Genomic DNA, 13,501 nt, shown 5'->3' on the forward strand with positions numbered 1-13,501 from the left:
GTTTGCTACAACATAAAGAAACTTCACAACAAACAGCTACCTTTGGCACATTTTTTTGCCAAGATTATGATTTTCGATCTTTTGTTGGATGTCCCTCTTCCATTAACCCTCCTGGACAGTATTGAATGAAGTTGAAAGGCTTTATTAGAACAACACCATACACCCGGGGTGTGTGGGCCGTAGTGTACGTTAGGTGAGTGAGGGGAATGGTGGCCCGGTCTTAATGAAAATGTCAGAGAATGATTTAATCAGAGGGACGCATGCTACCCGCGTCTTTTCGTTGCATGCGTAAGCGCTGGCGAAGAAAGAGCTTCCGAGATTGGAAGCTTCCGGAATCACTCACCCACCGTCATACAGCCGGGCGTGCCAATGGCAGTTGGGAACGGTTCACTTGCGTTCGAAGAAACGGCAAGGTTCACAAGGTCGAGAATAAATTGAAAGGAGAGCTTTTTTTGTTGGGGAGGGACGAAAGAAATTGATTCGTATTGCACAGAAAACAAGAAAAGAAAAGAAACGATCCACGACGGAATTGCAAAACGAAATGATGCGAACGAGACGGAACTTGTGACAGGAGAAAGGTAGAGCAAGCTTCGGGACAGCTGTACCTTTGCGTAGTGTCATTCATGGGTGAGCAACCTGCAATGGAGGTATCAGTAAAAGGGGGCGAGGAGGGCTAGGAGAGCAAAAATAAAACGTCTGTACCCGTCTGGCCCGCAACGACGGGAACGGAAGCCACCACAAACCGGGCCACCAACCGGTGCGGAAGGAAACCCCCTTCCAGTGCACATCGCTCACCTCTCCCACACTAGTTGGTTGCCCTCTTTTTGTGGTATTAATGGAGTCCATTAACGACATTCAGCTTCCATTATTCGTCAGCAAATTGAGATGAATGAACGATGGCATCGTCCGGCTTTTCTTTTTCTGCAACACTGGATCCGATCGAACCGGCGTGCTTTTTGGGGAAAGTGCTTGGGTGCACAAATAAAAAAAAATAAGAGAGGCAAAACTCCAAAGGATCGGGTGCTGATGAAATGAACGTGGTTTTGTGACGTTTATTGGCATTTCCTTCGGTCGAATTAATGTTGACCTAAACAATCACCGGTGGAGCAGAGGGTACACTGCAAACACCGGGGGTGGTGGGTTCGGTTCGGTATGGGTAAAAAACAGATTTGCAATCAGGCAAACCCCGTCTTTTCGGTACCTTCAGTGATTATGCTGCAGAGCTATGTTAAAGGATTATCGGAATTCATTCAACCGTGCGACGAGGGCACGCCGGTAGAATCCGGTATGTACCAATGTTCGGAGCAATTTGAACGAAAAGATGAAAAGAGTTTCGTTGCTTCTTTCTACTTAGCAAAAAAGGAAAACCAATCATTATGTGATGCTTTGGTATGTTTAGAAAATGTGAAAGAAGTAGTTTTCCTAATGAATTGAGTGATGAAGTATAGATTCATTGGTTGAGCACTTTTTTGGTTTATGTACAAGTAGAATAGTTGATCACTTGACTAGTTTTTTGGGGTTGATGTTAACCAGTTAGCCATTTCAAACAGATGCATCTTAATTAAACAAACTGAAAAAAAATATTGACATGGGAAAAAACATTTGGTGCAAAGAGTGTTGGTAATGCAAAAAAAAAGTGCAGGAAGTTAGGGACCATGCTTCTTCCAATTTTATAATGTTTTATGATGATTGATGCTAGCAACGTTCGTTGCATCATTAATGTTTGAAATTTTACATTAGTTACGGGCAATGTAAAACATTTAAATAAGCAACGACTTTTAGATATTTTTCCACATATTTGAAAGCTTATTTTGGGACACATTTATGAGTAAAAAAAAACATAATACTTAATTTCGCAAATGATAACAAACCTACTACTAAATAAATATTTTAATAGGAATTATTAATTATGTATTTCTAGTATATTCTGCAATTATGATCCAATTACTATGAACCTCAATTAGCAATTGGACTACGACCCACAAACATGAATAGTGCCAAATATTCAGTTCTGGGCAATTAAAGTCACATATACCTGACTAATGTGAAGTTTAGGATATTATAAAAGATTTAGAATCCTAGAAGTCACAAACGCCTTTAAGATCGCAGTCGAAAACTGACAAAACAATTTTTTTAGAAACGTTTATGCAAAAGAACAATACAAGATAATGACCCGCGATTCATTCTCGATTTTTAACTGAGTCACAGTTATCAAAACCTTGGGAATCTGGATGGACTAAGTTATTTCCTTCCATCCCCAAATCCATTCCATGGTCAGTAGAGCTTGGAAGACTCTTGGCTTGCTTAAACAAATTTGCTTGCGCCTTCTCGGACTTCAAATGCTCGAACACTTTGTACTGTTCGCTAGTCAGATCGGTTCTGGAGTACTGCTCAGTTACCGGTCGCTCTCAACGAAAACCCATATTGAAGGTTTTCAGGTGATGCAGCGATCATTCATCATGTTTGCTGTACGCAAATCATTTGTTAAATGGTCCTTCTCCCTGCTTCGATGTGAGTTCAGGTATCAGGTGCTTCATTTGTACCCTCTTGATGTTCGCTGATCTCATCTTCAATTCTTCCTTATGGCCGTTCTTCTTTTCGGCCACACCGATGCTCCCGCTTTGCTAAGGTTTGGTTCATTTAGAAATGGGGCACTTTACTTTAATTATGGTGGCGACCGCACCCCCCCTTTTCACTTCACTTAGTCGAATTTTCATTCAATTTAGTTATTCCTGCTCCAAGATATTCGACAAGCAATAGGAGAAGCGAAAACATAATTATCTATATAATCCATAAGTGTCCTCTAGTCAGCTGGCAATACGGTTAAGTTTACCTTAGTCGACTGACGGAGTAGAACCATGAATCGTTAACTGCGATTGAGAGTCATTCGGAAAATCAAGGCTAACCCCAAACATCTCGGGCTACAATTTCTCCGAAAATCTTAACGCCGACCGCTCTATTGTACGGGGAATCCGACTCTAAGAAGGTTTTAAGTGTTTTCCAGCTAGTAAACATCCCAATTGAAATTTGAAAAAAAAACAAACAATGACCACAAACTTGGCTCGGAAGTTATACGATCAGGTGTATGGTTGCATTTTGATGGACGATGAAACCTGCGTGAAAGGCATTTTTAACAAATCCCGGTGGTTAAATTTTATAAGGCTTATGCTCGCGGTAGCGTTCCGAATTTGTTTTTACCGATACCATGAACATAAATTCGTATTTCTAAAAGAATGAGTGTTTTAAGAAACGATTTTGCCATTTATTAGGTCTCATGATGGTCCAGTCATGTTTTGGCCTGGTCAGGCAACCAGCCATTACAGCAAGGACATGCTATAATGGTACAACGATAATGATGAGCAATTCATATCAAAAAAGGCGAATCCACTACATTATCTCCAGCTTAGCTCCATACAACGATATTGGGCAATAATGAAGCAAAAATTAAAGAAAAATGGAGCAGTAACTAAGGACATGAAACAAATGAAGAATTGGTGGAATTTACTGGCCAGACCAGTGGCTGAAGCAGCTGTGCGCCGTTTGATGGGCGGTATCAACAGAAAAATCCGAAAATCCGATAAATACGCGACGAACGAGTAAGGAGTATTAGTAAAACTTAGGATTACGAACGATAAGAAAAGGTTTTAAGGCATTGTGATTGAAATTATTGGAGTACATTAAATAATTGTAAGTTGTCCTAATACTACCCTGGAATAATCCACATCAATTTAGTAAATTCTAACGATCCAAAATTATATAAATACACTTTCGAACAAACGAAGTAAGACAGCATAAAATATTAAAGCACGGCGTAGAATAAAACCGTGTCTGCAAGAAAATCTACGAGTTGTGGAATATTCTAATTTAATTTAAATTGTCTCAATTCTAATTATTTGCTTTCATTTTCAGAATTTACAATTCCCTCTCTGGTACAACACCTTTCTTTAAAAGACTTTGACTTTGGCCAGTTCCACACGATTGGACTAGGTATAAAATCCCATACGAACCATCCCGTCGTAGAAAGAACTGACTATCGGGCTGGTAAATGTGGTAAAACACGTCTAGTGACCTTAGAGGTCGTTAAGCCAACAAGAACATTGATGGGCTGGTCATATGATAAGAAAGACACTTGATAAGCAATGAACCCTGAAAAGTCTATAAAACAGTCTATAAAATAAGAGTGAGTGTTTTACTGCTTTTTCGTAGTAGTAGTAGTAGTAGACAGTTTATTTGGATGAAAATTGAATGTGTACAATATACAAATTAGACGTTAATTTTAACGGGTTCGATCTCATCTTTCCTCGTTATTTTAGGTTAGCGTTTGAGCTTGTCGGTTGTGAAAGTAAAGTATACCTATCTGGCGTTTGAAAGTTTAGTGGGAAAAATTTTGTACAAAAAACCCACGAGAGTAAGAAAAAAAAAAAACTTATATCTATTAACTTAACTTAGTTTTGTATCCTAATCTAATGACTTATCTAATCTTATTCTAGGATTTTCTTTTTATTAGAAATCTGAAATTAATTGATTGGCTTATGATTTCGTGCATTCTTAAAAACGGTATGGGTTTCGGGGTAGGTAATGTGTGGGGAAGTTGGGTGTAAAAGGAAGGTGTATGGATTTGTTCTTTAGCCAGTAGTTACATGTGAGTTCGTTTGGTTTCTGTTATTATAGTTTGTTGTTAGTTTTTTTATGTGTTGCTCAATGGTATTTATGTTGCAGCTTCTATGAACTAAATAAGTCCTATGCCATGAAGGAACATTTAATATAGTTTTAAGATACTTATTCTGACAGATCTGAAGCTTCTTTTTGTGTGTTTTGGCACACTTTTCCCATACAGGAGAGGCGTATGTTATGGTTGGTCTGATTAAGGCAGTGTAGAGTAATAATTTGTTTTTGAAACTAAGCTGTGATCTTCTATTTAGAAAACAATATAATATGCGGAAGATTTTTTCACTTTTGATAATTGTGTTTTCTATATGTTGTCTGAACGTTAATCTTTTGTCTAATGTTAAGCCAAGATACTTGGCATTTTCCTTCCAAGGTATAGATGTGTTTTCTAAATGGAGCTGCATGTTGGGAATTTTATTTGAACTCGTGAAGCGAGTAAAAAATATGGCTTCAGATTTCTCTCCATTTATTTTTAGTTTCCACTTGTGACAATACTTTGAGTAAATATTAAGTGCGGAATTTAATGTTTTTATTATAGTTTTAGCCTTTTTTCCACTTGCGCTTATTGCTACATCATCAGCATACAGATATTGGTTGCAATCTTTCATTTTTGGTATGTCAGAGATGTAAAGATTGAATAAAAGAGGAGAGAGTACACTTCCTTGTGGCACACCTGCAGCAGGGGTGTAAGTGTCTGAGATACTATTAGAAATATGAACTGAATTCTTTCTGTCTGTGATGAAACTCTGAATAACGTGAATTAAGTAATTGGGAAATTTTAATTTAATTAATTTAAAGAGCAAGGCTTTATGCCAAATGGTGTCAAAAGCTTTTTCTGAGTCTAATAGTACTAAACCGATTGATTTTTTGCAGTCTCTTTTGGAAATAATATCTTTTTTTAGTCGATCTAACTGGTGTGTAGTAGATAATCCTGGTTGAAAACCGAATTGACATTTGGGAATGATGTCGCACTTGTCTATGTGAGCTCTTAACTTTAGTCCTATAATCTTTTCGAAAATTTTTCCAAGGCAGCTTAGAAGGCTGATTGGTCTATAATTTGCCGCTAAGCTACTGTCTTTCCCCGGTTTTGATATGGCAACTACTTTCGAAGTTTTCCAGCTACCTGGAAAATATCCTAGCTTTAGGCAACTGTTGAAAACTACATTCAAGTATATTATAACATTTATTGGAAGCTTTTTTATGGCTCTGTTATTTATGTTATCTATACCAGTAGATTTTTTGGATTTAAGATTTTTTATGATTTTCAATCTTTCTTTTGGCTTGATTAATTCCCTAGGGCCGAAGTTTGAGATTCTTTGATTTTTGAAAAAACTATTGACGGCCTTGTTAACTTTGTGTTCTTGATTGCTGAAATTGTTAATGGTTGTGTTGTGTGCCTTTTGGAAATGAGTTTTAAAAGACTCGCATTTTTCAACAGAAGTTAATAATGTTTTACCACCCTCGTTCAACGCCGGAATGTTTTTCGGTCGGTTTCTAATAACTTTTACAAATTTCCACACTTTGTTAGGATTATTTTGGGAATTCATTGACGCAAGATTTTTTGACCATGCTGTATTTCGTACCATATTTAATTGAGTTTTAATATCATTTGATAATTGCAAATAAATGGATTTGATGGTCGAGTTTTGTCTATGTCTTTGTATCTTTTTCCTGTACATATTTCGTATTTTAATTTGATCAATTATTGTGTCCGGTATAACTATATTGTATTTTCCTGGAATTGTTTTAGGCACAGCAAGGTCATGAGCTCTCTTTATTTCCTCTGTTACCTTTTCAAGCATATTGTCTATCTGTGAATAATTTTGTATGTGGCTTAAATTGACTCCCGAACCATCGATTGTGTTTCTTAGGTGGGTTTTAAACGTGTTCCAATTAGCCTTTGAATAGTCAAATATTTGAACGTCAGGTTTAGAATTTATCGATAAGTTTTCGATGCTAAATTTTACTGGTAGATGGTCTGAGGTAAAATCAACCGACGTTGAGGGATCTGATATGTTGTGTTTGTTGTTTGTGATTATTATATCGATTGTGGAAGGGTTCGTATTTGTGTTTACTGGAAAATATGTTGGTGAATCAGGATGGACTATAGAAAATTGACCTTTTTGCAGTTCATCAAAAAGGATTTTCCCGGCTTGGTTCGCCGACACACAATTCCACAATCTGTGGCGCGCATTCAAATCACCACATATAAAAAAACTGTTTCTTATATTAGTAAGCGCTTGAATATCACTTTTAAACTTTAGCATATCAGAGTTTCCTCCAGGATGATATGTTCCAATAATCGATATAGGGGTGTTATCATGTCTAATTTCTATACCAATAGCTTCAATTACTTTTAAATTATATGCAGGAAGTAAATTATGCTGTACACTGCTTTTAACCAGAACCATAACGCCGCCTTTGGCCCCTTGTAGTCTGTCAATCCTGTAGGTTATGTAATTACCCACATTAAACACCTGACCTGGTTTGAGAAATGTTTCGCAAACTATCATGATATCTGTCTGGGTTTTATCTAGGTAATGAATAAGCTCAAATTTTTTGTTAGTAATGCTGTTTGCATTCCAGTATGAAACTTTTATGTCGTTGGATCCTGCCATCACGGATAACAATATTTTTGGACTATTTTGAAAACCACTAAAATTTGGTCTTCTTTATTGGAACAGTTCCTCAGGCACGAGAAGGTTTCTTTCACTATTTCCACTATTTCCTCTGAGTTGAAAAGGTTATTTTGGCTATTAGCCGTTACTTTGGCAAATGAACAATAGTTGGCTTGCTGTGTTGTAAACTTGTTTATGTTAGTGTTAGGAATGGTAGTTCGTGTTGGTTGTTTTGAAGGAAGGAGGGGAAAATTACCGTTTATGAATGGTTCCTGTTTCGATACTTTCGGCCTTAACTTATCCTTTTCGGCAGCAGTTTTGTTCATGCGCGTCGGGCATCCAAAATAATTTGCATTGTGATTCCCACCGCAGTTGGCACATTTCAGTTTGTGCGGCGGAATAATGCCGTCCGTAGAGGTCTTCGCTACTGGGCAGTTTGTAGAACCGTGATGCTCGGCGCACTTTATACATACCGGTGGTCTGTAGCAATTTGCTGCTCCGTGGCCAAAACGTTGGCAGTTCTTACATTGCCTAATCGAACTATTGTTCGAAAAATAGCGCCATTTCACCACTTGGTGTTCTAGAGCCGTGATGGATCGTAGCAATTTCATGTCCACCATTCCCTTTTTGAAATGAAGAAGGTACACAGCTTGGTCGTCGTACCGCTTCTTTTTTATACCCAGCTTCTTTACCGTCACAGGTGTGATGTTTTCATCATTTAGTATGCGTGTGACCTCTTCCAGTGGCTTATCTGTTAAGCCTAGCAACACGATCTTTGTTGTTTTTTCTTCATCCAATTGGTATGTGTGAAACTCCGAGTTCGTTGATTTCAGGTAGTTGACTATCGCTCGGAAGTCGGCGCTTGTAGTAGTGCGTACCAGTGTACCGTTGTTTGTTACTGATGTGGTGTACTTAATTACACCAGCTGCAAGAACTTTTTTATGTACGTCACCTACGTTTGAACTGGTTACCACAATTGGTGGTGGTAGTTTGGTCGTCCGTGAGGATGCGGTTGTAGGATAAGTGATGATTTCTTGATCGTCGATTGTTTGAAGGATATCAAACTGATTTTGTTCGGCTTGTCTTCCCGTTTTCGGTGTGTTTCCAACATCTTCCAACGAATTTTGAAATGCGCTTAGAGATACTGAAGCACGCCTCTTAGTGATAATATGCTTCCTACGACCCATCTCTGGGCTAGGTGATGCACTGCCTGAGTGCGCTATTCTTATGTGTATGCGTGTGATAGTACTTTACTCTCGAAAAACACGTCCGTTCGCTATCGAGTCTGGATCAGTACTCTTACTGCTTTTTCCAAAAGATAATATTATGACAGTTTTGAATATTTATTTTTCGAAAGAATATATATAGTTACGACGAAAATGAAACAAATTAGCGAAACTATGAGAAAAGCTTAATGACCTGTACCTGACCGTGCGAACGCACTAGATCGCACCAGTTTCTGCGAACAGTTGTGCGATTTGGTCAGATTAAATTATGTTTTTAACAGTTAAGAATTAATATAAATTTAATCAAATAATTAAAACAATTATGTGTTTGTTTTATTCAATTCGGGAAATTACGCGAACGAGTTTTAATTGTATATTAAAATTTTTTGAATTAACCAAGCAAAACAATTACATTTTGTTAGATTAATTCCACCGAAAAAATAGAACAAGCTCTCTGTGAATACACCAAAAAAAAGCCAGCAATCAAAATTCATGATCATTTTAAAACTGCTCTCGCTCTAATACGCCCCTGACTGAATTGTCGGGTTACAAACAATACCGCTTAAATGAAACCATTTTGTTTGCAGCGAAGCGAAACACACTGTTGTAACACTTCGTTTCGTCTGGCCTCTGGGCGGTAGCAATAAAACCAAACGAGGGACAAAAACTTTCACGTACGCTTTCGCTTAAGCAATTCCCCTTTAACTCCCGTCCGTAGCACGCACGAACGCCTTTTTTTCCCAAAAAATAACATACAGAAATACAAACAAACAAAAAAACAAGCAGCAAAATCCGTTTCAGCCGTAGTAGTACGGCCAGGTTAGAAGGATTTTGTTTGTACCGAAGTCAATGTTGTGTGTGGGTGAGAGTGCTTTTTTCTTCTATTCGCCCAACCCACTTTCGCACGCTTTTTCTCCAGCTGCGCAAGTTAGCTTTTAGCGAAACATGTGGTCAAAGTTAAGCACGGTGAAGCGATTTGATTTATTCAACAGCCGCCATCGTCGGCCTGTCAACGAAGGGTCTCCGTAGCTTGTACGATCAATTTTTAAACCAAACAAAAAAAAACTTCCCAAAAGCAACAACCGGGCTAAAGCGATGCCTTTCTTCGTGAAGCCACATGGTTGAAGGCCACCTAGAGCTGGAGAAAGACCCTTTTCCTTTGCCATGGTGTGTGCAATTGGTGCGTGTTTTTTCATCGTCATTCGTCACAGCATCGCACAAGACAAACAGCACTGGAGGCAAACGACATTTGAGGAGCGATTTAACTTGTTTCGTATGGCACATCTTCTTGTGCATCTTATAACTGTGCTCTTGTACAAGTGAGCAAGTCGGCCGGGATTCGAAAAACAGAAATGAAGATTAAACATGGCAGCGCTTTCGGGAATAAATCAATCATTGTTATTTGTATTTTATCTTTTTTTTCCGACCAACAATCGAAAGGTGATTTTTTCCCATTTTGTTCAGCAATATACGAACGATATCAGTTGGTCATAAGTCATCAGGGTCAGAAGAAACTGACAGAAAGGACGACCTTATCGGGGTGTTACATATATAAAAAAGAAAAACCAATTCCACTCACCTGTTGTTGTGCCGAATACTGCTGCTGCTGTTGCTGGTGTTGGTGTCGACTGTTTGTGGAGGAGTCGTAGAAACTCCCCGTGCCGGATCGTCCTAGAGTACCGGTGCGAAGATGGGTAGATGTCGGTGGCGAACCAAGCTTCGTCTCTTTCGTCCCACTTGCGGCGCCCTGCAGATGCTGATGCAAATGATGATGGTGATGCTGATGATGTACGCTTCCAACGCCCGCACCCGAACCATTGTTGTTACCGGCCGTTCGCTTCGGTAGTGTCGCGTAACTGGGCGGTGGTTCAAACGTACGTTTCACTTTGACCGGCGATGGAGTCGGTATGCTCGTGAGTGGAATTTCTGTCGATCGCACAAATACAAGATTAATCAGTGCGCTTGCACGCGAGAAGGGTGTCAGAGAGCAAGCAAGATTTATTGGCCCAGACACTTACCCGATTCGTCCGGCGTTCCGTTACTGCCCGAAAGGGAGGCGGATGTACCGGTCGTAACGCCACTACCACCGACCGTTCCGCTCGATTGCGATGCTTGCGATTTCCGTTTCGTGCGGTCCCGCTGGTAGTAGATACCGGCAAAGATCAACATGTTGAGCAGCAGCAACAGACACCCAACCCCGACCGTTACGCCGAGGGCAGCCGTATAGCTGTTTAAAAATCGAGACAGAGCGAGAGAGAGCGAGAGAATGAGAAAATCCAAAAGGAAATTACACTTTCGCTCGCTAGATGGCGTGCATCAATCATGCCTACCTGTAGTAGTGCCGGTTGGCAAGCTTTTCCAGCAGTTCCGCTTCCTCCTCCTCGCTGAGCACGTTCCCGATGGTGTCACCTGGACCACCGCCACTCTCCTGCAGGACCTCGCCCATCGTCGGATCCGGTGTACATTCGGTGCCGAATGATTCCTGGCGCGATTCCTGCGCATCGTTTATGATTCCGTTCTGGTAGAGCGATCTCGGACGACTGAACGATTCTGCACGTACTGATCCTGGTGGGGTGGAATAATTTAGAAGGATGGAATATCTTTAATGCCGTTAGCCTTCAAATGAGCAATTTAGTTGCGAGTGAAGAAGATTATTTTAATAGTTGTAATTATTTTAGCTAATGTTTGAGTTCTTTCGAGAAGAGGAAAGAATGTTTTTAGTTCTTGCGTTTTCCCCGACAAGATCTAAAATTGTAGAATAAAATAAGTTTTTAATAATAAAACCCGCTTAACATAAATTAAAAACCAGTTGAAGATTTGTGCATTCAAGAGTATTTTCTAATTTAAAGGAGTATTTAAAAGTGCAGTCCGTTGATATGTAAAGTATTATCGGTACCAGACTTTACACTGAAATATAACAAGCATTTTTTTCCAAGTACTGAAAATATCTAAGACTAGGTAAAGTTAAGGAAACCCACTATAAGCAAGTAAAGATCCACACCCGGACCCCAAACCCCATATTTGCATGTAAAGACTAAGACCTACTGAAGATATATTGTTCTTTGAATGAAAGTGTGGTAAAACTTCCAAATAAGCAAGAAACTGGGGTTTTATTTTTGGAAAATTTAGGTATAATATTGAACTAAATATTTATTTATTTCTAAGACGGAAGCAACAATTAACGAGTGAGCCTGAGTGAGGCGGTTCTCGAGGGAGTCAATACCGAACAGCCGACACCTGGAGTCTTAGTTGGACAAGGCAGCAGAGGAACTACCCAGAAATTTGTAAATCTCAAACCTGCTGAAGGGTCTCTGCATTGTGCTCTATGCGCTCAATATGAATTCGAGCAGTCGGGGCCTATACTACATAGCAATACTCCAGCAACGACCTAATCAGCGAGCAAAACAGTTCCTTAAAACACAACGGATCTGAAAAATCATAAGCAATGCGCTTAATGATGTCAAGCCCAAGGCCCAACTCCTTGATTGCCGAGGCAAGGGAGACCTGGACCTGATCCGGGTACTACGAGTGGAGTAAAGGAGAGCAGGAACGGGAAAAGGAGTTACAGTTTTACGCTTATCAGGACAGAGGGACAAAGTCTGATGAAATAGTACTATCCGTACCAGTTTAACACACGAAGTAATCGAAACCTAATCCCAAGTGACTTTTGTTTCCACTTACTAAATATTTCTAAGATTAGCTAAAGTTCAGGAAACCCACTATATGTCAGGAAAGACTAAGACATACTGAAGATATCTTGTGCTTTAAAAGAAAGTTTGGTAAAGCTTCTAAATCCATCTAACTGAGACTTTTTCTGAACTTTTATAAAATAAGCCACTGTTTGACTAATTATAAGTGAATGTTACATATTTGAACAAATTAGTACCAATAAATTGAATTCACTGAACAAACTACCATGTTTAATTAAAAAAATATTGAAAAACGATTACTTTATATCTACATTTTCTATTTCCTGCGCAGTTGAGAGTTAGAAGGAACACAATTGTTTTCTGAGATTTTGTTTTTTTCTTTGCCTCAAAGGCAGCTTATATTCCGTCCAATAAATGACTTGAAAAAAATCCTAATATTGTTCTCAGACAAATGAGACGCTGCTTCGGAGTGGATAGTTTTAGCGTCTTGTTACGAGCTTGCAGCAAAGCTTATCAGTGCCTTGCAGCAAAGCTCAGGCATGCGTGACTCTAACCGGGATAAAGTAATTACAGTAAAAGTTATTCCATTCCAACGTTAAAGAACGCCTTTGTAGTTCCAATTCCTGGTTGCTGCGCAGCTTCCTGTTACAGAAACACCCTTACCCTCGCTAACCGAAGCTTCTTGCACATCCCAGTGCCAGTTTTGCAACGGAACCAAGCGTCATCATTGTTGGGCGAGTTTCAAACGAAAGGGAAAAGAAAGAAAGAAAGAAAAAAAAAACAAGCAGCCCACCCGTATGTAGTGGAAACGTTCTCCTTAACGGTCCGCAAGAATCAACCATTCCAGTTCTTGCATGATCTTCTTCCGTTTCGTGTGATGCTAAGCTGTGAAAAGGTTATTTTCGTTGTTTGGTCCACGCCGAGGCGGCGACCGTCTTGTTAGTCATGTTTTTAGTAAAATGTTAGAGGAGTAGAGATTTAGTTTACCGGGACACAACGAAAGTGGCTTCGAGGAGGTTCGAGGTATGCTGTGGGGAAGAAATGAGGAAACCAAAGTAAAACCCTGTTTCCGGCTCGCTGCAAAACAACAAACTGAACGGAAACGAGTCGTTGAATTTCATGCTCGCTTGTCGGTACACCTCGGATTGGTATGATTCGGTGTTACAAAACGGGGTGCAAACGGGGAGATGATGGAATCGTTTTTTTTTTTTTTTTTGGGATCCGTTGTTATGAAGAAGCAGGATAAAAAATGGCCGCCATTCCGTCACTGTAAGCGGGCAGTCGTGCGAAACTCCGTGCGGTTCGTTGGCAGTCGCGAGAACGCGTGCAAAATGCCATT

The 13,501-nt window shown here is 39.6% G+C and overlaps 1 protein-coding gene across 2 annotated transcripts in view; it reads right to left on the reverse strand.

The window, feature by feature from the left end:
* The window catches only part of LOC125770140 (neuroligin-4, X-linked-like), a 147,361-nt gene that overhangs the window by 14,118 nt on the left and 119,742 nt on the right, over positions 1-13,501 (reverse strand). For both annotated transcript variants that reach the window (XM_049439459.1, XM_049439460.1), the window contains 3 exons: positions 10,843-11,077; positions 10,531-10,739; positions 10,092-10,438 (listed from right to left, as the gene is read on the reverse strand). In XM_049439459.1, the coding sequence (XP_049295416.1) occupies positions 10,092-10,438; positions 10,531-10,739; positions 10,843-11,077 (791 nt within the window). The remainder of the gene's footprint in view (positions 1-10,091; positions 10,439-10,530; positions 10,740-10,842; positions 11,078-13,501) is intronic.

This window comes from Anopheles funestus, chromosome 3RL, assembly GCF_943734845.2.
Source record: "Anopheles funestus chromosome 3RL, idAnoFuneDA-416_04, whole genome shotgun sequence".
Lineage (NCBI taxonomy): Eukaryota > Metazoa > Arthropoda > Insecta > Diptera > Culicidae > Anopheles > Anopheles funestus.